This window comes from Accipiter gentilis, chromosome 24 (genome assembly GCF_929443795.1).
Source record: "Accipiter gentilis chromosome 24, bAccGen1.1, whole genome shotgun sequence".
Classification (NCBI taxonomy): Eukaryota; Metazoa; Chordata; class Aves; order Accipitriformes; family Accipitridae; genus Astur; species Astur gentilis.
Window position 1 is genome coordinate 16,687,770 of NC_064903.1, and position 24,740 is coordinate 16,712,509.

The 24,740-nt window shown below is 40.9% G+C and overlaps 2 protein-coding genes and 1 non-coding gene across 5 annotated transcripts in view; all 3 read right to left on the reverse strand.

Annotated features, from left to right (window-relative positions):
* The window catches only part of ARHGEF6 (Rac/Cdc42 guanine nucleotide exchange factor 6), a 41,456-nt gene extending 36,172 nt beyond the window's left edge, over positions 1 to 5,284 (reverse strand). Inside the window, exons 1-2 of one of the 2 annotated variants that reach the window (XM_049827898.1) lie at positions 5,011 to 5,284; positions 3,890 to 3,973 (exon numbers count right to left, since the gene is read on the reverse strand). In XM_049827898.1, coding sequence (XP_049683855.1) covers positions 3,890 to 3,973; positions 5,011 to 5,175 — 249 coding nt within the window. In that variant the 5' untranslated portion in view covers positions 5,176 to 5,284. The remainder of the gene's footprint in view (positions 1 to 3,889; positions 3,974 to 5,010) is intronic. The other variant, XM_049827897.1, reaches the window with a different exon arrangement.
* A 2,835-nt stretch (positions 5,285 to 8,119) lies between these two features.
* Positions 8,120 to 24,184, reverse strand: RBMX (RNA binding motif protein X-linked). 2 transcript variants are annotated; one of them, XM_049827906.1, is made up of 11 exons: positions 24,120 to 24,184; positions 22,543 to 22,669; positions 22,239 to 22,345; positions 16,557 to 16,728; positions 15,344 to 15,460; positions 14,864 to 14,978; positions 14,618 to 14,743; positions 14,438 to 14,526; positions 12,687 to 13,933; positions 11,679 to 11,767; positions 8,120 to 9,165 (listed from the first exon to the last, which is right to left on the reverse strand). In XM_049827906.1, the coding sequence occupies exons 2-9, from the start codon at positions 22,649 to 22,651 to the stop codon at positions 13,626 to 13,628; spliced, it is 1,143 nt and encodes a 380-aa protein (XP_049683863.1). In that variant the 5' UTR covers positions 22,652 to 22,669; positions 24,120 to 24,184; the 3' UTR covers positions 8,120 to 9,165; positions 11,679 to 11,767; positions 12,687 to 13,625. The 2 variants fall into 2 exon arrangements, with proteins under 2 accessions (XP_049683863.1, XP_049683862.1); XM_049827905.1 differs by having other exon boundaries at positions 14,438 to 14,541.
* On the reverse strand, positions 22,416 to 22,488 carry LOC126050427 (small nucleolar RNA SNORD61). Its single transcript, XR_007509551.1, has one exon. It is a non-coding gene; the product is annotated as a small nucleolar RNA SNORD61 (small nucleolar RNA).
* Positions 24,185 to 24,740: the final 556 nt, after the last annotated feature.

Below are 24,740 nucleotides of genomic sequence, written 5' to 3' on the forward strand. Positions count from 1 at the left end.
CCTCTCCAACTGCAGGAGTAGCTTCAGTTCTGCCCACCATGGCAACGACATACTGCATGCTCTACGATCGTTCTGGACAGTCAGGTTTAATCCAGCTATTGATTTACCTTGCAGATACCGTTCTTAGTTCACAAAATTTAGCCCCTTGCCAGAAGTTTTGTGGTTGTATTAGCAATAAAATGCTGCTGCTGAATGAAGGTCTTGTGCTTCCTCAGCAGTAAATGATGCTTAGCTATTGAGCTGCTGTTATTATGCGCACGGTTGTGTCAAGAGCAAAAGCAGACTAACCTCCCATTTGTACCGTCAAGTACAAGCTAGGCCAGGAGCTTTCTACCCGATTTTTCTCTTTCCTCATGATCTTTTCCCTGTATCTTCTACACTAGACTCCACCTGGCCATCAGGACAGAACCTCTTGCTTTCCACTTTCCACCTCAACCTGCTTGTATCCAGCTGTCACTGCCTTGGCAGTACTCTCTCACTGGACCAGATCTTGGGTCCTATACACAGCTCAGAGGTTGAAGCCAGTGTAAATGAAGCATGATCAGATTATCTGCACTGTTCCTCAGTCCAAACCACCGAAGAATCCTCTAAGGACACGTAAGCTCCAAAGAGGTGCCCGTGTCCTCTGCCTAGTCCTCTGTCTCAGCAGAACTGGGCTGATAGACGTTCTTATGACTTGGATCAAATTCTAGCACTGAAAGGCAGTGGGAAAATTGTAGACGTGGTCTCATTGCTTCACCTCATTACAGCACTTGTCTAGCTAGAAGGTGTTGATTCCCCTGCTTGCCTTCTTTTTTAGGACTAGCACATTTGAAGCAGCAGAGTCCTGGGCTGCAGCTAAGGAAGAGTTTGTTATTTACACCCTGCAATGAGACGGACTCTTCCAGTTCACACCACCAGTCTGTAGAACTGCTGCAACTTAATGGAGCCACCTCAAAGCAGGAAGGACACAGAGTGTCCTTCTTTCTCTTCTGCTATGTCCAAATATTTCACCATTCCTGTAAAATGGGAGAACGTGCTGTTTGCCTCGCCGCATCTTTCTTCCACTTCCTAAGATTGAGTTACCAGGACAACAAAGAAGGGTAGGAGGGAAGTGCGTATGTGTAGCTCTGCAGGAGTAACCTCTTTGCATGCCTTCCCACTGGAAGACATTGGCAAGCGGTATCCGTTCAGTGGAAGGTGGGACTTGGGTTTCAACTGAAAGCTGTTGGAAGCCCTACTTCCCACGCTGATCATCTTCCCTGCACGCTAGCAATGCCCAGTGAAGCGATGTATTCAGCTCCAAATGGCAGCTGTACAAACGTCTATGACTAAAATCAATTTAAGGCATAGTATAAAGGTAGCCACTGCTTTGGCAAAGTACAAAGAAGTCATGGGATGCTAGGATGGGACGCTAATGTTATGTACGAAGTTTTTCATGCTCGAGATTCCCCTGGATGAGGCCCTTTTGTACAAATCGGTATCCAGAGTAGAAGTTGTGAGCTGTGACTTTCCTCAGAACATCCTCTTTTGCTCACATCTACAACAGGAACAGAATCTCTGACCTTAACATGCACTTGTCAGTCTCATGACAGGAGAAGTGTCTCAGATCCAGTCCCAGGCTACTTCTTCATATCTAAGGAACAAGAGTTCTCTGTGGTATCTGGAGAAGGGCAGAATTTGACAGAACCATTAGGGTTTTATTGTCAAATTCAAGGCCTGGGTAAAGTGGCAGGATGGCTGCCAGGGAATTCAAACCTGCTAAGCCGAGAGTTTTCCCGATACTCTTTTCTCAGGCTAGGTGATTGGAGAAGAACAGATTTACTATCCTATGCTGATCTTCCTTAGGCATAATACCCGATTACCGCAACTTCAGTGCTGATGGATCTTGGAACCAGAAGGTTCTCCGCATGTTCTGATGCTCCAAACATGCTGTCAGAGTAAATATCCTGCAGAGAAACCCCCTCTGAAGGGCAGTGGCCCTTCCCAAGGCAAACTAAGCATCAGACATGAGGGAGGACCACCTATAGGTACGCCTCTGAGTCTCTTTGCCAAGAGGGTCCAAAGAAGGCAGCTTGTAGAAGGAACAGCTGGCAGAGGGTTTTCATGTCTCCTCTGGCTTTGCCTTCAAGGCACTCAGAAAAGCTGGCAATTCAGGAGGTGAAGAGCCAGAGGGAAGCATAAGCACTCTGACTTGTGCCATGTCTTGCCCACCATCTCAGCTGTCCTACCTTGAGTGTTCCTCTGCCTGAGCCTACAGAGATGAGCCAGGAAGAAACAAAATTTCTGTCTTCACTTGGTGTTCTAATATGACTTAGTATTTTGGGGAAAAAAAAAAAGAAAGAAGAAATCATTTTCATTTTGCTGCAAACTTTATACTTGACCTTGAGAGATTTGAGCTTTTATTCAGCTTTTGGGGTCTCCTTTCGCAGCAACCAAGACGAGGCAACCACATGAGCACTAGGGAAGTTACTGAAAGGTCAGAATATTTCAAAGATTAAGGGGGTTATAAATCAGAAGGAAAAAGAAGTCAGAAACAGTTTCTTAAATTAAAACCAAGGAAGAAAAGGCACAGGGAGTATCAGAGAAACACCCAGAGCTGGACACACAATGTTGCTAGCTCCTAGCGTCTGAAAACTGCGGAGTGTGACTGCAGTGTTGCAGAACTGGCTTTCAAAACTATGAGTTGTTATAGTACAACAGTTGAGGACTGTTCCCTTGCCCTATTTTTAGCTGTTTAAGACTCCTATTTTTAGTGTTTTCCACCATAACCATTATGATTAGTTTTCAAATAGAAAAATAAACTCTGAAAAATGGAGGAAATCACATGGTCAGTACCAGAAGACTGGCAACACCCATTTCTGATGTGATATATATAGAATCACTGAAGGCCTATCTGCTCTTAAAACTGGGCTGCTGCTGCAGGCTCTAGGAAATGTATTACTGGGAAACAACAGGCTAGTGAAACAGTTCTGGAATGAGCAGATTTTCATGCTGGTTAGCTAAAAAGCTCTGAAGAGAAAAAAGGCTCTTTGCTTGTTTAGACCTTCAAAGGAAAAGCACAAGAACAGAGCTACCATGGGTTGGACTTTTCTCACTGTGGTGCATGAATATTCTGTGCAATGCCCAAGGATGCTGTTCCTGCTTCTGGCAGAATTTGTCTTCAGAATGTATTTTTTTCCACAACGTTGAGCGTTATTTCAACTAAGACAGTGATGGCTCTTAGTTACAGGTTCCTTTTTTACTGCAGGGATTTAAGTGTGATACAAAAGTCTTTACATTTTAAATCCATATGCAATTAGTAAAAACTCTGGTGGCAAAATTCGCTGAACTCTTCAGTGATTCATTTAGACTCTGATCTTGCAAATACAAGCTATGCTTAAGCGTAAGAATCAGGATATAGATAGGACCAGGAATAGCTACTGAATAGGCGTCTTTTGTCTTCATTAGGATTATTTTTATGTGCAAGGATCAATTTCATATTATGTGTTTGGTAGAACCTCACCCAACAGTTGGAAGGGGATGAAAAATACTGCAGTATTAAGAATATTTCAACCTTCATATTAAAGCAAGGCTAAAACCTGCAATACCCCTCTCCAATAATGAAGAAAAAATGTTAACAGGTCCACTCTGATTAGACAGACCTCCTGTTACTGCTGCACGTATTTCTACCTGACCATTTAGGTTTGTTTCAAAAAACAAGAAGGAATCTGTTAAGCTTATAGTCAATACACTCAGTTTCCAAATTCTCCAGGCAGAATACTAAATTACCCATCCTCTAATTTATGTTATTAATACAAATGACGAGGAATTAATATTGATTTCATCCCTCTGGTATCTGGCTTCCTTTCAGAAGGCTGATTGAACAAGCATGTTACAACAATCAAAGAAAAGATCTTAGTTGACTTACCTCCACTTTAAGGAGTGCACAGCCTTTCAAGAACTCTTGAATATTACTGATGCAGTCAGCTTCATTTTTAGGCTCCAGGCAATACTGAAGAAAGAAAATCCACTGAGATCATTGCATCACCTTCCATATAGCCTCTGTTCAGAAGGCCTGCATGAATATTGACATGTGCGTTTTATACTGAATTAGGGAAGCTTCTTAAGGGGGCGGATGGGGGTGGCAGGCAAGCTGTTGAAGCAGGAAGAAAGAGCCACTAGAGGAAGTGATGCATACATCGAAATGGTCGGCATCGTTTTGAATGTCAACATATGACAGTGCCCTAAGTGACAGTGGGAAATAGATGACCTTTAAAAACACTCTGCCCCCAACCATCACATATAAGCAAAAGATAAGGAGCTAGCAAAACTGATTTTTGCATAACAAATAAAGGCTCCTGTTTTACAGGGTGGAGAACCTGGTTGGTTTTTTTTACTTAAACAGCTTCTCTTCTGTGTTGCCATTTCCTATCTCTCATTGGACTCCTTCCCTTTTTTTCTCCTGCAGTTACTTAGGACACTTCTGGACTGTCTGAAAATTTGCTTCATAGAACTGTAATAGGAGGCGCTTAAATGGCTTCAGTACCAATGGATTTGCTGGCCTGGGGACAGTTCAAAATGGCATGGATGCAATGTTTATTTATTCCTAACCTAATTTGCTTCTCCAGTATCTTTCCTGACTAACAAAGTATTTTACAGTGAGAGTTCTTAAAGATTGAATATATTAAGTTGTAATTAATGATATTTACATACATACAGACTAACTGCATATCCTTCTATTCAAAACCAAGCTCTTTTGACCTCTGGTAGGCCCGGTACTTCCTGCCACTGAATGAACACGCGTAACTTGGCCAGCTGCAACCTTTCAGGGTTTTTTTTTCTGGCTGTAGCGACAAAATCAAAGAACTAAAGCTACAATCGTACTTTGCCCTCAATCAGATACAACTAGTAACTGAATTGCAAAACATTCATCTTTCGGACGCTTCTTATTCATCTTACCAAAGAAATCTGTACCTCGAAACGACGAGGACAATATTTTACTGAGCAGTGCTCCGTTTCAGGCTAGCAAAATATATCTTGAAGAGTTACCTTTTCTGCAGATCCCGGAAGAAGTCGATTAATGAGTTTACAAAGCACAGTTCCATCTTTCAGAGAAGTTTTCAGGAACTCCTCCGGATCATCTACTATTTTCTTAGGGGAATTTAAAACTCCTAATGAAATAAGCCACGTTACAATTTGTTCTTCTGGATTCATCGTGGAGAGTTCTGCCGCCAGCGCAGTTCTCCTGTGCAGCAGCTTGCTGGAACCCACATCCGTGATTACATCTTCCTGCCTCTGCTGCTGCTTGCCGAGCTCAAGCGTGAAACTATTTTTTTTTCGCTCAGCACAGAAACTACCAAATCTTAAGACCCAGAAGTACTGTTACTCAAAGGTAAGAAACTTTTAATAAAAAGTTTCTAGTGCTGTTACTTTAAAAAGAGACAGTGAAAGCAGATCTTTAACTACACATTTTCCACATTATTGAAAATACAAGCATTTTATGTGGATACTTTTTCCACCAAAAAGATCTTACCTAGTGACTTCCTCCATGTGGCAGCTGGCATACTATCATCTGGTAAACTTGGTCTTAATTTGTGGCTATTACCCAAAAAAGTAAATGTAAATTTCTTTACTACTGTAAATAATGAACTATTTGTAGCATTAAAACTGAACTTCACACTAAAGATGATTGGTGGGAAACATCACACTAACTTTAAATAAACATTTCTTAACTTTATGTCACAAACCTAGTTATTAAAATTGCCTTTTATAGTAGTTTTCTATTTTCAAGGCCTGATTTTTGAAAATAAATTCTGATCATGTACTTTATACAGAAAAAATTGGTTTTTTCAACTGTTTTATACAAGTAGTGCACATATAATCCATAATGGTTTTTTGGAAGGTGATAATCTCTGAAAACAAACATCTGGATAACTTGGAAAAGCTCATAAATGTAACTCATCCAACGCCGAGAATGAAACTTGCCAACTATTTTACTACTTCTATTAAAACGTCCCTTTCCACCAGCTCTTCAAGATCCATTCTATGGAGCAGCATCAGTTTTTCACCCTGTTCTGGGACAGTATTAACCATCACTATTGATCATACCAATTTAGAAAAATCGTCATCTTGCCATTTTCTTCTCCTTTTTAACTGTCCTTTCACTAGAACAGATGGAAAATGAAGCAACTCTTCAGGATGCCAAAGAAGTTGGAGCATCATGGATTGAAGCAATAAAACAAGAACAAATTATCCTAGAGACCAGAATTGCTTGGTGACAATATTCGGAGCCAATTCCTAACCCTGTTACTTGAAGCAACTGTTTTCAAGACCTCAGCGCTCTCAAACTGCTTAGGCTAGTCATTTAAAGGGTCAGGAGAAACAGAACAGCAACAGGAAAAATTATATATGATAAATATGCATGGCTTTGTGTCCACTTTCCAGGCCTTATGATTGGTACTAGGACCTACGTAAGGATAATTCTTAACAGCCACCAGTAAGAAATCAGAATTGCCCTTTTAGGGTTAGACAGACTTTTGACCTTTATGAGGACGCAAGGATGAGTTCCAGTTCTCTGTTGTGTGGAAATACTAGTAGTAACACAGAGCTGCAGCCAGTGTGAATGATAAAGCTGGCTGAAGCTATATTACAAACCTCACTGCCATCTGGTGAAGTAAATCTACAACTATCCATATATGTACAAAACATTTCAAATTTATGACTTATTACAAGAACTTTAGGGTTCTTTTTTTCCTTCTTCCAGTTCTCATGAACACCACTATTTTGTAGAAGTTGGTACTTGCAGTCTCCACTTTTCGTAGCCTGCTTTTTCTTTTTCCAAATCTGCAGTAGGCAACACAACTGCTAACGCTCATTCATCTACTGGGGACAATCATTTGTATATGTAAGACATCCACTTCAGTCGTTTCATCAGAACATACCAGTTTCTGATGTAAAGAGCAAGAGAAATATTTCAACACAGGGAAAATTACACACCTGCTTCATTAAACTCAGTGTTACAAACCTGAATACACAAAGAGTACTTCACCCACTCCCTCTTCTAAAGCAAACCTTTATGTAGATAGGCAGGTTTAGTTTCATGACTATTTCACATGCAGCTGTTGCAGCCAAACAGGTGTTAATGGTTGTAACCACAACTAAATGAAAACACTTCCCACATCTTCAACACTTACCAACTGCTTGAAAGACCTGGAGACATAGCATGTTCAGAAAACCCCCAAATTTAAGGCATTTCTGATGAGCGAGGCCAACCTCGCATCTTTCAGAAAGGAACCATCTAAAAATCTTCCAGTTTGTTCGCCCACCCCTACACAAAAATTAATTCGGTGACAAAGCCAGGGTATGAATGTATAGCCACCAAGCAAGGAACAGTTTCTGGTCTGTCTTTGGGAAAGAATTCAACTTCGGTTATTTGCCGACAGGGAGAAATCAAATGAATTGTCAATCATCTCTTGCAGTGTCAACCTCCACCCCCAAGTTACAAATAGACTTTTATTTGCAGCCTGATTTACACCACTGATGACTATACAACACAGTTTAAAAAAGTGGGGGAGGGCTATACCAAGTTATCAAAGGACTCTGATGGCATGTACATCAGCAACAGCATGGTAACAGAATCAAGTTAAGAATAGCATTCAGATGTTCAGAAAACACGCTGCAGTGATTCTCCTCACTTGCTTTTATGTCACCGGCTCTTTTTTTCAGCATCGAGGGAGAACACCCAATACAGAGAATACTGGAGTATTTTTCTTCTGCAGAATCTACTGATGCCTTACATTTAAACTAGTGACTTTCAATGATGAAGTTTCAGTCAGTGCATGAGCTAATTTACATTGGCAGTACATTCTCACAATTTAGTATTTCAGGCAGGTATCAACCTTTTTTTGTATGTTAGCTTATATGTTGGCATTACATTTCAGTTAGGATGATCTGGTTCAGCCTAAACAGCAGTACCCAAACTATAAGCTACTGCTGAAAAAGGAATCTCTTAATATTACAGCATATTATTATTTTTTGTAGAAGATACTCTCAGAGACCACTTTTTAACAATAAACATCCATCAGTATGTAACACTAGCAATATTTGCACCACGCAAGTGTCACTAACAGGTTTTTTTTTTTTTAATAATAATAATAATAAAAAAAACCAAACAAAACCCGTAATGCTTTTTTTAACAGTAAATTTATTAGCCCTGGGAAATACTGCAATCCTACCCATCTGCTACATACAAGCAGACTTACTCCTAGAATCTGCAGTCCGTAACTGAAGTTTTAAGTGCTATTCTTATCCCACAACCCAAAGGTAGTTTTAAATCCCTAGACAAGGTACGCATGCTTTTTCTTCTTTAGCTACTCATTATAAACTGAGCATTAGCTGTTTAAATGAGATCAGTTTATGTCTACCACAGAAGTCAATATAAACTCTTTTAGTCATGACTGTTTGAGTACTGCAGTCAATCTAAAGTTAGTTTTCTACATGAAATACTGGTGCCTGAGGATTCTTCTCACTTACACTGGCACATCAATGTATATGTAAGATAAAAATGCAGCAAGGCAAAGTTTTGAAGAAAGGATCTTGTTGCGAGAGATGCAGTGCTGTCTGGAGTTTTGCAGGAAACTAGTGCATAGAAGAACACCTAATTATTCTGGGGATTTATCACTAATACCATCTCAGTACATCAACACTTCCTTTCATCCAGAAGGCCTGGACAATTATAAAACTGTTAAGGTAAGAATATAGTAGAACTTTTCGTGGTTTCTTGGTGAAGAAGAATTTGTAACAATGTAGTCCTCTGTATGTTGGAGGACTAAAACTCACTTTTATACAACTTGGTCTTTTTTTCAGCATAAATGGAAAGCACCCTATTTAAAGGGCAGCCCTGGAGTATTTTCCTACTGCAGAAGCTACTGAAGCATGTATACTGACTAAAAAGAATGCTCACTCTTGACTCTTGGAAGATGTTAGCTATGGCAGACAGAAATTGACTTCCACCTGAGAATTTTTTTTATATCCAAGAGATTACTAGTACTGCTTTCAAAGGCAACTCCTGAATGATAACACAACCCTCTAAAACAAATAGTGGGTAGCACCACACTCAAAAGCCAAACTTTGTCAGTTGCATTGTTATCCTTCGATTTTCCAACGCATATCCACTGCTGCACTGCCGCCTTCTAGTCACCACAACTGAAAAAAGAAATGCAAGTTAGTACGCTCTCAGAAACTGAGACAAAAAAGCTAAATAATCTTCCAGTTGATTGTTTTCATATACACGCTGCATACTTTTGGATTATATTCAATTTGTCCCAACAGAAAATATATCAACAGCCAACTACAAGAATCAAAACAATCTGAGGACTACTTGTATTAATGCATGGTCCTTGTACAGCATTGTCTCCAGAGCAAGTACTAATCAAAGCCTCTATAATTCCTGTGCGTATTCCCCCTCCAAACTCTGCCTACCACAAAATCCCGCTAGCTCTTGACCACCTCAGCATGATACTCGGGAGCCCTGTAATAAACTGGTACATGCACTGGTACTGATCTGTAAATAGTCACATACTATAAATTAAACAAAACTTGTGATCAAGAGAAGGCAAACAGCTTGCCGATTAGTAGAATTGCATCCTTATTTTTTACACAGTTAGCGTTACCTTTGCTGCCATGAGTTAAGTTCTATTTACTGCTCCCTAACTAACATTCACACCATACCTGTTAAGAATTTAGAAATGTTTATAAGCTGCAGAGTAGACTGAGAAAGTGAGCTTTTACCTTGAATATCTTTATTAATTACAACATGGCCCACTACCAGCAGTAAGTGACAAAACAGATCTAGTGAATTGAGAAAAAAGCACTTTTATTTTTCCAAGAGAGAGAAGCTTTTTCACCTGCCAAGAGTAACCTTCTGCTTCCCAGGTAATAGAATTGAAGCGCACACATATAAAGAAAATGAAAACATTCTGACACAACCTACACAATGATTTGGCAAAACTTTTGAAAGTCACCTAGGATGCTGCATATTAAAAGACTGTATTCCATCTCTTTATTACAGGATTCATGATCTGGATCAGCCTCAAACCATAAATTTAAAAATTGACTCCTGCTCATGTTTTGCAGGCTGGTTTGGGAGCGAGGGAGAAGTGCTTACTTTTAGACATATTTCCCTAATCCACTTTGGTGCCATAGTACTGACGTTAGTGATTTTTCAATGAAAAGTGATTTTTTAATGAAAAGTGATTTTTTAATGAAAAAGGTTAGGTTTTTTGATCTTTAACGAGATACCTATAGTTCAAATGGTGTCCTTTCCAGGAGGATTTGTGATTTAAATATTTCAAGCCATGCTTAAAAGGAATACAAAGATAAGCAAAGTAACACTTTTTGTTGGTTGAAATTTTATCAAGTGATAAAAAGAGTTGGTCAGGTAGCAGCTTTTATTTCATTTAACTATATGCTTCCTTTGACTCAGAACAGAAAACACTCATGATGCTTCTGTATTTGATCTGAAATACAATCCAGTACCCTGAAATAAAAGTGTGGTTTTTTCTTCTTTATCAAGGTAACAGCAGCAATTTATCAGGACTATTTACAAAACATTACTGGCATATTCTGACAAAGGCACTGCACAGCTATATAGTTGCTGTTGCCGAGACTCCAAGATGAATAAATTGTAAGCCAAATGAGACTACAAACATCACACAGTACGCAACAGAACCTGTCCATCACACAAGATGGAAATTCCCTGAAATCAGTAACCACGTGGCAGATGAACAACACTGTACCAACTACAGATTTTTCTTTTCACCGTTTCAAAGTTGGTTCTCAAAAGCAATATTTGAAACTAACAGCAAGATACGTTCTTGCATTTACAGAGTACCTTGAAAACTAATTAAAAAAAGACATAAAAAGTACACACGCTTCTTACATAAATACCTCCCGTGGAAAAGATATTTGTTCGTATCCTTCACTCTACACTAGATTTTAACAGATTTTGCACACGTTAGAAGTTTATTTCCTTTTTTTTTTTACATTAACAATTATTTAGTAGGAAAGTTTTCCAAAAAGCTGTGTGACAGCCACTATCACTTTCTTTTTTCCTGGTGAGTTATCAGAGGAACAGAAGAGACGGTCACTCTTCCACATAAAGTCTGAAGACATCTGTTCCTACATCTACATGAAAAGTAATTTTAATAGGGTAGGCTTCAAAGTCATGAAACACAGCTGACCTACAAAGTTTTAAACCATTCTGGAGATACCTAGAAGTCTGCAATTTAATCCGAGGATCCCTGCAGAGATTAATTCCTAATCAAAGATTATACTCAGTATAATCATTAAATTGCATGTTCTGCATTTAGCAAGACAGACTAAATGTCTGTACTGACATCTATTAATCCAATTCAGATTTTTATGGTCTGGTCTTATAAAGATTCCTAGACTAAATACTCTCTGCAGCATGATTTAAAGTGCATTTGTAATCGTATTTTATGTTCAGCCATACCCAAATTGGACCAATTTCTGCAGATGAGAAGTCTCTCAGTCATTCCAAACTTGGTAGGATTAAAAAGCCTACTTAAACCTCCTCCTCCAAAATTCAAACAGGAAGTTGAAAATATTATTTAGCCATGAATAATGTCCATCTAAATCTATAAACACAGAAGCACCAAAACCCCTCCTTCCAGCTATTACACTAGTATAACATTTACCTTATGTATTGGTGCAGGCACCACTCATCTCTGCCATCAACACAGATGAACCAGCATTACTTCAGTGGTATCTTCTAGAAGGTATCACCCTGCAGTCAAAAGAAGATACAACAAATTGAAAAAAGTATATTTTACAGCATGAGTCAACCTATAGTGCTTCCCCCCACCATGTAAAAAAAGTCACAAGCTTGGGTTTGTGGATTATTCTGTTGCAAGTTTTACTACTTCTCTTTTAAGTGGTGGAGGATTCACTGGCTTGGAATGGACTGGAATGGCTTAGTGATAGGTTGCATGGCTTATGGATTCTCATTCCTTTTCAATGGTGCACTGCCATGTTAAATCCATAAGTTGAACGACAAAATTTACTGAGGACTAAACAGTAGTACAAAGCTTTTGGGTTTGTGGTTTGGTGGTTTTTTTTAGTTGGAAGTCTTCACATCTATTATATTCAAGAGCATCTTTTGAACTTCATGGCTTTACCCGAGTCATAACAACTTGCCACAGGTTCTGCCACATGTACTAGATATCCCTCTAACGCAGTGTCAAACTAAACAGTCAGGCATCCAACTAAACGTCAAGTTTGCAATGGCTTGCTTCAAACTCCCAATAGCCGAGTTGATATTTGTCAATCTAAACCAATTCCTGATTTCACAAGGCTTTAATTTTGTTAAAATATAGTATATGCAGCCTCTTTAAGCATCTTCACTGAAAGATACTGGGCACAAAATACCCCCTCCCAACCCTACTTGGCAATATTCTGTCTACAGTGAGCTGCATTATGTCTTTAGTTTCAAAATTGGTGCCATAAATGCTTTTATCCAAGAAGAAATGTTGAATTTGGAGAACTTCTAATGTATTCGAGTATCTTTTCCTTTTTTTTTTTTTTTTTTTTTTTTAAATCTAGACAGCACTTCCATTGCCATGACGTGCAGCTTGTCTTACTGTACTAGAGGAAGATAACTTGGTTCAATTTTGACTTAGACTGAAAAACTAGTTTGCTTTGCTTACCATCTTTGCTGTTTCACAGGCATTTGATGCTTTAAATCAGCTGTGGAATGCTGAAAGATTCACTTGTTTTTATGAAGCCATAAGCCTTTGAGAAGTTGGAGAGAAAGACTTCTTTGCTTATCTTATTTTCTCCTTTGGAATCAAAGATGTTCCTTTAAAAGTGAAACACTACAGAGTTGCAAAAATTTGAAACAGTATGAGTAAGCATCGTTTTGCAGCTTCTTTTTGATGGAACTGGTCAAATTTTTTTTTATTTTTACAGTATTCTGTAGCTGACTTACATGTACATGATTTATTTGGAGGGGAGATCTTTTCAAACTCCCCATGAAACAGTAGGAAGGCCGAAAATAGTATTATCCACTTGTTTTTTCGGGTTAAGTGAATGATATCCTCTATTTTTCTTTACACAAGGATCTGAAGGCATTTTGTATTGGGAACACTGTGACTTCAAATTCTAGGCACAACTGAACTTTGTGTGGAATATCCCCACCACCCTCCAAATCACAAGCAATACTTTGTTTAAGAATGAGATGCTGAACATGTAGAACAATCCACCTCCATGTTAGATGGTTGGATGTTGTGTAGAAGATCTTAAGAACTGCTTGTTCCATTCATGAGGAAAATCAGATGGGAAGTGTCGCATTTCAGGGAAACTTTACTTTGAAAATTACAACACTAGTACACAGCTCAAGTTTTATACATTTAACATTTGCTTTTTGAAAGAAATGTTAACAATTTTGAAATGAAATTAAACATTGGTTTAACTTTTCCTCACAAAAGCATAAAAGTCATGGAGGGGAAAACTTAACAGGCAACAATAAAAAAAGGTAAAAACAACTTTTCCTTTTAGTAGTCCTCTGGTAGTAAAGATAGAACAACTTCCACTTTTCATTTTTTTTGAGAAGTAATCTGTCTTGGTCCAAAAGTTTAAGAGTGTTTTTAGTATCTGCTTCTGCCTCCACCTCTATCGGATCTGCTTCCACCACGGCCACCACCTCTGGGTGCTCCGCGGCTTGAACTACTGTAAGAATCACGAGGAGGTGGATAGCCCCTTTCCATGGATGGGGGAAGACCCCTGTCTTGTCTTCCAACACGATCACGGCCACTTGAGTAGACATCACTTCTGCTGCTTGAGTAACTTTCTCGGCTTCCATATCCATCTCGTGTGCTGCCGTAATCATCATATCGACTGCTTCCACCATAAGATGGCGGGGGCCCTCGTGCAGGTGGAGCACTACGTGAGTTACCTGCAGGGTCAATGGTCAGGTAATATGGCAACACCATAAGTTATATATAACAATTTCAATCTGAATTTACAGAATTGCTGTATTTAAATGTTTACTGCTACTCTTTTGTATGTATTGAGATGTTCTTAATAAAATCTGCCACATTAATGGTATTTAAAGTGGGGATTGCATATCAGGCAGTGAGTGGATTTAAGGACTCTGAAGGAATGAAGACGGTGTTTATTCAGGCAGGCTCTTTACTGGGTATTCCAGAACAGCTTGTTATTTTAGAGAAGAAACTCAGCCATATTTTCCAGAGATAGTTGCAATTCTGAACTGTAGACTTTGCTTCTTTAGCTTATAGCTTATTTAACAAGATGATCAAATGATAACCAACAACTGCACTTTCACTGTAGGGGAAAAAAAAAGCGTGCCACTTCCCCCTAAAACATGAGCAACCTAATAAAAGTCAGATTTTATGACACCTGTACAGATTACTACATGATCCTCAAAATGGATTCTTACCATAACTCTCATATGAATCTCTGTAGGAGCCTCCACTTGGATGATCTGAGTAGTCTCGGTCACGTCCACCACCGTATCCATCACGATCACTATAGGAGGAAAGACTACTAAGACTTAGTACAGATCAGTAAGATCACAGCAAGAAAAAAATGACAGGGAGAAAAATCCAACAGTAGGTACCTATATCCCCTAGAGGGGTATTCGTCACGTGAACTGGAATGACCATAATCACGATATGCGTAGTCTCGTGGAGGTGGTGCGTAGTCCCGTGTATCTCTGGAACTGGGATAATCTCTGCTTGAATAACTATAAAGAACAAGAATCAATATGTTAGCCACATGTCACACCTCAAAAGATCAGGGATCAAAATCCTTCTCTGAACAACAATAACAAAAAAGCCAAACTAAATTAGTAAAAAGAATTTACCCGTCTTTAGTGCTATAGCCATCATCCCTTGGAGACATGTAGACATCTCTTCGTGATGGCATTGGTTCTCTGCGTGGAGGACCACCATAACTGTCTCTTCCACGTGACACAGGAGCTTAAGAGAAACAGTCCATATTTTTAAACTTAATTGGCATTTAGCCACACAGAAGACTCAAGGCAAATAAGTATTACCAGACTGTTTATAGCTATTTAAAAGTATCTCTGTAGCCTACATATGTAATACTTCACATTTCTGCTTGGACAGTTTTAAAGCTGCACTAGAAGGAACACAATCAACAAATCACACCAAATTGTTCCAAACAGCTACTAAATTACCTTGTTATGAAGAGAACTGATAAACTAGAAAAACAATACACTATCCCACAGCAGATTTAAGTTAGAATCAATGATTTGCAACAGTTCCTGAAGGAAGACTAAGGTGCTACAGCTAAGCAACAAAGTAGTTCATGAAGCCCTTACCTCTTCCCCCCATACTACTGCTACGCACTGGTCCTGAAGGTGCAGATCTTTTAGGTGGAGGGCCTCCACTTCGTGGAGGTGGACCTCTCTTCATGGGAAGTGGCCCTCGAGAAGACCCTAGAAGGATAAGCCACGAACCAAATTGTTATTTCTGTGATATTCACCTGTATGCCCCTAAAGCCTAAACTACAATAACCTATGTGCTGTTATTACCACTATGTGATCAACAGTAAACCTCTAAAATAAGACCTCAAAGCCTTCTCCTGTGTTTTGGCCACTACTAGATGCTACTGGCAGAATTGAGAGCCCACCAAGTTAACTTTCCACAGCCTAAATTCCTGTCAAAAACTGTCTTTTAGAACTTATCCAAAAGCCACAGGGTGTGACATAAGGGAGAAAGACAGCTGCTATCTGTAATCAGTCACAGTTTTAATGCTCAACAAGTTAGTTTTCTCAGAAGACAAGAGCCACCTGGGAAGATGTACTAGAGAAGATCCTACATAGAGGGAACAGAGGCCCTACAGAGTCTGTAGAACCTACTACACAGACTCTTCAAGACAGCAGTTTTCACTACTTCCAGGGTTTTTTTTCTGCATTACAGCTTTTGTGTTATACCTCAGGTGCTGCTTGCTTTTTCTGTTCAGCAACAGTTTTGTTTTGATACTGAAGTCTCTGAATAAATAGCTATACCTTAAGTTAAAGAATATCCAGTATCAAGTAATGTACTATCCTTCCACTTCAGAAAGCTTCAACTCAACACACTACTATTTTATGACAACAAACAAGGCTTAGCTTCCCTAACTCCCACTATGATCTGGAAGGATCAGTCCTAGAATTTAGTAAGTTTAGAGCTCTTGCTAGTAAGAATGAAAGGCAGTTCCCTTTCCCTGGTGGAAGAGAATCGCTTTTTCAACTTGAATACCAGAAAGCTTCCTTTCTCACGTGCAGGGCAGGAGTTTTGCTTTTCTTTCACAGCCAAAAGTCAAGTGGAGTGTTAGTTGTAGAAGGGAATCTTCATATTTGAAAGCCTTTTCTTAAGGTGTACTTGCCTAACCAAAAATTTGACTAAACTGCTGAGATCATATTTCATCATTTTAATAAAGGAGTGCACTATTCAGCTGTTTGACTTTTTTTCCAGTAGGATTATTGTCATCTTCCAATGGGATTGTCTTGTATGTTGTCCAAGTATATAATGAGAGAGGTAAATACATACCCAAGTGACTCCCTCTTGAAGGTGGTCCTCTCGCGCCACTTCCGCCTCTTCCACCTCTAAGGCCCCTGGGAGGACCTCTGCTTCGTGGAGGGGGTGGCGGCCCACGCCTACCACCACTTTCAAAGGATGGCTTGGTTGCTTGTTCCACTTTAATTGCTTTCCCATCTAATGACTAAAGAAGAAGCTGCTTTACTTACTGCTCAGTCATGTTTGTATTTCTTAAATTAAGCCCCTCTTGCTTCACTATTATAGGGCTTCCATTTTATAAAGTTAGAGCAACTCTAGAACTGATTTCAGTCTTCAGTATTAGTGCCCATGTACTCAGCAGCATGTTGGGCCTAATTTCTACAGTACTTCATTCTTGTGGTATTGATGAAAAAAAATACAGAGCAGCATCAGAAAGGACTTTCAGTGAAAACACAAGTGTCCAATGATTACGGCAGCCCCATGTCATTTATTCTGTAAATGAAACACGATTTATGATCTCCAATTTACTTTCAATTGCCACGGACTTTTGTACCAAACTAGGACTGCACCAGTAGTTACAGGATTAAGCTGAAGGTATCTTAGCTTCAGTTGGGATTTCTGGCAATGGGGAGGCCGTTTAGTACATTTTCTTGATGTCCTGATAAAACGGTGATCACTGAAGTATTTAGGAGTAATTTCAGCATCTACAAAGCAGACTGAGTATGATAATTCACCCCTCTTTTCTACTGTTTCAAGCTGGGTTTTCAAAAAAGGTGACTGACACAATTTACTCTACTACTTGCTTTTCCAGAGTGGAGGTGCTTTGGGGTTTTTTTTTGTTTGTTTGGGGGTTTTGTTGTGTGTTTTTTTGGCAGGGGAAAAAGAAAAGTGGAAGCTTTTTCTGGAATATAAACCTGCAATAACAGGAACTGTGCAGCCAACTATTATACCTCAAACATGAGCAGGTGGTAAGACATATTGAGTAACTCAAGCTGATTAATCAAATTTCTGTATAAACTTTCAGACAGCACACATTTGGTAATTATAGCAGAGCCAAGATCACAAGCTCTCCTCAAGTTAGGTTACTGCACATCTATCCTGGCAAATACAGTTTATTTGCCTTTTTTTAGCAGTTAAATATTTAACTCTGCTATGACAACTAATGAATTATACAGGTAGGAAGTGGTTTCTATTACTAGTAATGTCTTACTCCCAACCGCTGATAGTATTTTACTGAGGTACTGAATCTTTTTTGCTCTCCACTGAAATCTAGCCCTCTCTGAAATCATCCACTTTAGTAGCTCACATATTCTGCCACCATATGTAGTTGTAGCTACTGTTCGAAAAATCCATGTGTATATCCACAGGTCCAATTTAACCCATTGTAAGGAAAAAAATTAATACTAGCAAAATCATACTGGTCTTGGCTTTGACTTAATACAAGTATTTTACTTATGGAAGGTTCCTCAATAAGCCTTTTTGCATGACAAGCTGAAACATTCCAGGAACGAGCATTAGTACCTCTCATCACTGGAACTTCTCAGTTTGTATCATATTAGTTTGCCATTATTATCATTCATCTGTCTCTGGCATCCTTCTCAAAACAGTAACAGTGGGCTTGAAGCCTTAAGCTTTGCCATCATGACCACTGTTGTCCTCAATTTCATGGCAGATTCTTAACAGCCTATTTGAAGTTTAGAAACCAAACACCATCCCCCTGTGCTAGCATGGGTTATGAAAACCTGGATGCTAGGTCCAAGTTCTTCCCTTTATGTAGGAAGTACAGTTTTCCTTATCATTTCTCCTCCTATTTCCTTTTGCCTTGCACTTATGCATCTTACCTAGGCAAAAGATAGGTTTCTTTTGAAACTGCTTTATGCAAGCAGTCTTAAAAAGCTATGCCTAAGGTCCAAAAAGACCTTTCATTAGGTCCAAGAAGATTATTTCTCTTTGACAAGTATCTTGTGCTTAACAAAAGTTTGCTGTATTTTAAAGCAGAGGGGACAACTTCATTTTATAGGTTCTTAGCTCAAAGAAGAAAGGTCTTATCTCACTGAACAGATAAAAATCACACAAGCCATCTCAGAATAAGGAATTTTTTTCAATGAGCCCAAAGCACCACCTGCCAACATGAACACTCTTAGTTGGTGTTTATAACCTTGATTCAGAGTGTTACAGTAGCATTTTTAGCATACGGGCACCATGAAGTGGAGTCACCTTGGTGCTAAAAAAACAGGAAAGTAATTTAAGATACGAGTCATTTAAGGATAAGAATAGATTGGCAATCATAAAAACTCCTATATGTGGAATGAACAATCTATAAAGCTTTGCAAGGTGAGCCAGGGAACCTTAACCAAACAGAATCAGAGAACTGTCCTGCAACATGTTCAACATTCCAACCGAAGAGACGAATGAAATTTAGGAAATTTTGGGAGTGGGGCAGAAATCCAGTATTCCGAAGAAACTGTTGCAGAAATTTGCATGAAACCGCAACCTAATGCCACATAGGCATTTCCTCTCCAATGGATCATTTTACTGTTGATGCTGCAGTGACTCCACCATTCCTCTATGTTCCTTGATGGCACATCAAGCAGGCTTCCTTTCACCAAATATATTCAAGAACTGAAGATTATTTCTTATCAGGCTGAGCTTCTGTGTATTGTATCACTTCTTCACCAAAAGAACTAGAAACGCTTTCTGTTGATTAGAGGAAGACAACCTTCAGTAGCACTGAGTACAGTTTAGACTGTTGTTTGTATTATAGTATTTGCTTCCAACCTCTTAACACAGTCCAGCTGGCTTGGCAGGTCTACACTGGAACTAAATCTTTGGCTTGTCCTGGATGTTTTCCTCTAAGGTCATATCTTCTCTTTAATTATCCATTTTGTCCTCAGGACTTAAAAATCAAAAGATCATGAGAACAGCCTACTGCATAGAATGACCATTACAGACTTGCAATATTCACACTTGTGTCCAGATTAGCATCTACCCTTCATGACATCAGGATGTAGTCTTGACTACCATGAATTAAGGTTCTTCTTAAACAAGACTAGTAATTTGCTACGATAAAGTACTTCTAACATTTCTTCTGTGCTGCTCAGACACACTAACATTGTTCCAATTCTGTAGAGAAGAAGTTTAAGTGAAAAAATCTCCACCCCCACTCCAAAATCATTATGTCCTGACCTCTTTCTGCAGGACTGAAATGAATCTTCGACAAGCAAGCTCAGACTAGTCTATGCTTGTCCCATTTTAGAATGAAATATAATTAATCCCCTTCCTTCCCCCCCACCCAGAAAGGAGTAAAACGTTGGATATACGTTTTTCATGAACATTTGCAAAGCAAAAAAATCAAATGCAAATTCACTCTTGCAGAATCTGAATCAGCCTCTTCTACAGGCTGCAACTTTGAATTCCCTTGGAATGACAGAACGAGCAACACAGTGGCGATGCAGAACTCTTCCCCCTGGCTACAAGTCAACTTCTTTCAGAGTGCTTGAATTATCATCTGCACAGCGCTTCTGCTGCTTCATATTAAGTGCCTGAAATTCTCATGAGTGCTCCGATCCATCATTTCCAAATAGACTGAAAAGCTCCCACTTCTGACTTGTAACAATCTCTTCCCACAGCATGCCTCAAACGTTGCTCCTCCTAAGATCTAGAATGCAGTCTTTTTGAGGTACAAGCAGTACTTATTGTCCAGAAGGCTTTCTGAAGATGAGGATGAGAGACTACTTCATGAACGTATTCCACATCTTTTATATCATGGTCAAACCGAGCTAGACCAGTACAGAACTGGAACTATACACAGCAGCACCTAAAGGTTTACATTAAAAAGGTCACTCTAGGCCAAATCCCAAGCAAGGATGTTCTTTTCATACATGTTCTAATTTCAAAGCAGATGAAGGTGCTTTTAGATTTGTAGTGTTGAAGACAGAAACCATGAGAATGATGATCCACAAGGCAGTACTTTCTAACATTTCTTGACAATGATGCAGATGGTGCATTCCAGAACACGTAGACATTACCTCAGCCACAAACATTCAATCTCATTTAGCTACTTCACTACACATTACTCTCCTGAATGTTTCCAATGTGACCAAACACATGCCACAACATTCAAGATTCAGAACAGTTGGTGATTATTTTCAGAGGGATTTTCACTTGAAAGCTGCACTCCACAAACACTTAGGATTAGTGACTGAACTCCTTTCAGTCTGACATTAGTTGCTGGTGCTTGAAGTTACCTTATGTGAGGGTTCACTGTAATGACTACTTTAGAGGAAATCAGTATTTAAGAACTGCAGTAAACAAGTCTTCAGAACTGTAGCAAACTACACAATGGAGAAATAAAATTCAATAAAAGGAGCACCTTTAAGGATGTTTAGGCTGGTAGAGAAAAGACATTATCTGACTTGTCACTCTCTGCCTTGGCAAAAACTATGAACTTGTTTAAAAAGGAAGCAAGTCTCCAAAGAAAGTAATACTAATTGTCATGAGGTTGCCCTGAAGCACCCAGAAACTATGTACACACAGCAAAAAACCTGCTGTAACACAAAATAAGGAAGTTTTAATGTTTGTGTTCACTGTGAACACTGCAGCAAGCTCATTTTCTTATTTCCAAAGTACAAATATGTTACACTTTACTTACTGACCTCAATGACTGACATTTTTCTTTCACTTCAATGTCTTTACACTAATAAGACAAACAGCTATCAAAATCCCAAGTGTTAATTAATCAGAATCAGTAGAAGCTTCTTCACCCTACGTGAATGGCATCTCAGAGACACTACTTGGAAAAAGGCCAACGCAGCACGACCTTAACACAATCGTTCAGATTATGCATTGAACACCAGAGTCTGAAATTCAAGTTAACTGAGAAGACATCTTTCACTGCCTAAAGAGACAGCACCCCTATGACAATAAGCAGCTATATTGACCATTAAGTTGCAAATTTGCATCTAGCTTCTCAAACACGTGCCAGAACAGACACAGATCACAATAGCCTGCATTCCTTTGAGAAACTATGCTGATATTTATCTCGGAACTTTTCCTCCAAATGCCTAAGTTTTTCTTTTTAAAGATGTTACATATGCATTAAATTTTTATTTCCTGTTAAAGTCATATTGTTGCATTGTAGAGTGTAAACAAGCAAATTCAATTGCTGGCTAACTGCACAGCTATTTCACATTAACTGGCAAGACGCTCCTTGTACATGCCAAGTAGATTTATGATGCAACTCACAAATGTAGGAGGTTATCTACAGATCACCAGATAGCACATCAACACTCCAGCAAAGTAGGGAAGTCACATTAAACCCATGTTAAGGGAACCATTAATAGTTTTCAGGTAAGTCACTTCCCTGAAGTGTAATTTACATAACACTGTATTCCAGTATGATAAAAACATTACAGAAGACATGCAAGAATGAAGAGCTGACTAGTAACAAGCCCTCCATCACCAACTGAAAAAAAATAAAAAAAGGAGACTGTAACTGACAGCCAGACTTTACTTTCTACAGTCACATGCATAATCAGGAAAAAGTGATTTGAGCCTCATGGAGACAGAGACATTTCGCCAAATTTGAAACTGGGACTTGTCTCCAGGATCTTCTAACCCGTTGTCTTTCCAACTTTTATTACTCGTTAATTTACCGTAAAGATCAATACTGCTGGTCAGTAGCAACAGCAACATATAATTGGTCTTAATTCCTACCTTTCCATTCATATCTCTGGCAGCATCTTTTGCATCTGCTGGACTCTCAAACGTGACAAACGCAAATCCTCTGGACTTGTTGGTTTCACGGTCTTTCATCAAAAGGACTGCAGAAATAAAGTTACATTACTCTTTCCTGTAATTAGGTACTAACACTTAACCTTTATTTAACCTTTTAAGCTCAGAACTTCTTAGAGGACACGAAAGCACTATCATTTCAGATGATCAATGCCAAAAAAGTCATCACAGCTGTGTTGTTGCTTTTTATTTTTTAGTATTTTAAGTCACAGGGTTTTCTTTTTACCTTCCACAATGCGTCCATATTTGCCGAATACAGCCTCAAGGGCTTTTTCATTAGTCTCTGTGTTCAGGCCCCCAATGAACAGTTTCCCAGGACGATCTGCTTCAACCATTTTGATTCCGCAAATGACCTATTAAAAGCGTAAGGTTGTTATTAACAAAACATCAGACTGCAACAGAGACTCCCATACCACTTCATGGAGTATAAATTACTTCTTTCTTCAAAAGCACAAGCAAATTTTCTTGAGCAAGATGACAATTAAAGAGATATGAAGTATAAAGAACATAAAATTAAAATTTTTAGACTGAAGCAACTAGTAGCACTGCCTTCAGTTACTTCTTCACATTATATAGTCTATTTCAAATAGATTAAGTTAACTTTAAAGGAGTGGAACAAAGCACTGATGAGAAGTCAAGATCTTAAGATCAAGTAGTATTGGTGAATATGAAAAGTCCTTCATGATTACTGCCTTTTTGCCTCGATGGCAACCCTAGCATATAAATCCTGCCGTAGATATTTCAAGAAATTTACTTAGCATATCAAAGTAATACCAAAATATTAACTTTAAAGTCAGCTTGAAACAATATTCCACATTAAACTCATTCTTTAAATTATTTAAAGAACATCAAGAGTATGCCAAAATCCTGGCCTACACAACGCATGAGCCTGAACGGATACCAGACCATCACTGCAGTGCTACAGAGCAAAGCCACGGCTAAGGCAAGGCGAGAGGACTTAATTGAAAAAAAAAAAAAAAAGAAAAGGCCTTAGACAAAGCAAAACCTCGAAGCGCCTGGCGAAACGCCTGGCGCCTGTGGACAAACGTTACCCGGTTGCCTCCCAGCCCTACCTATGGCGGGAAAGCCCGCAGCAGCGTTCAAGGAGGGCCTGCGCAGCTCCCCGGCACACAAGGAGAGCCGGGACAAAGCAGCCCCCCCCCCCCCCCCCGGAAGCAGGAGACCGGCGGGGGACGGGCCGACCCGGGAGGCCGCGGCGCGCGCGCGGCCGCCCCCACCTCTTCCCCGGCGAAGGCGCGCGCCACGGAACGGGGCGGGGGAGGTTGGGGGGGCGTCAGACCCTCCGCAGTCTCCAGGCACCTCCACAAAATGGCGGCCACCTTTGGCAGGGACTCTTCTCCCTCCCGGCGTCAAACGACCGCCTCGGCGCTAACCCGAGCCCCGTTTTGAACTATCCGCCCGGCCCTCCAGGCGCGGCCGCCGCCCTCCCTTCGTCCTCTGCGGGGATGCGGAGGACCACGCGGCGGGACCTCGAGCAGAACCCCCCGCACCTAAAATGGCGGCCACCGCGCCTCACGCGGTTAGGACGACCCCCCCCCCCTCCCCCCCACCACCACCACCCCGCCACAGCCGCGCTGTTCCCTCCAACCTATGCAGGGCCAGGCGGGCCTGGCTCCGCCGCGCCTCGCCTCACTTCGGGCCCGCAGCGGCGGGCGTGCGGAACACAGCTCCCTCACCCACGGGCCGGGCCTTCCGCCCCCTTCCGCTGCCGCCCCGCAGGCCCCCCGCTCTCCCCCTCCCCGGAGCCCCCGGGCCCGCTCAGCTTCGCCCGGCGGCACTCACCTCTGCTCGCGCCGAACCGCAACTGCGCAATGAGGGCGAACAAAGGCGCTGCGGGCCTTTATACCGCTGACGTCACCAGCCGGCTGGAGTCCCGGATGCACGCGGCCGGCGACGCCGGCAGGGGGAGGCCGCAGCCCGCCGAGGCGCCCCGGCGTCCCCGGGGGCCGGCGCGGAGCCCCCCGCCGCGGGGCGGATCAGCCTCCCCGCGGCTGGAGGGTGGGGAGGGGAGCGGCCCGCCGGAGGGGCTGCGGGACACGGAGCACTCGGTCCGGCCTGGAGACGGGGCGCGCACCGGCCGCGGGTGGGGGCGTGAGCCGGTCTACGGGAGCGCGGGTCGATGCTGCCGGCTGGGAAAGGCGGGACCGCCGCGGGCAGCGCTTCCCCTTTGTCTGCCGGCTCCTCGTCCCGCTTGGCAGCGGGGTGCCCGGAGGAGCGGTCGCGTCACTAGTTTGGAAGCAAAATCACTCACCACAGGGTCAGTTTGACTCTGGGGAAGTGTCCGTGCGGGAGGTTAACCCCGTTCAGCTAAAACTGCCCTAAAGGCACTTTCAGTTCGTTTCATTAAGACGTGTGCGCGCCAATACCCCTTCCTTGGAGACTTACAGTAGGCTCTGATAAGTG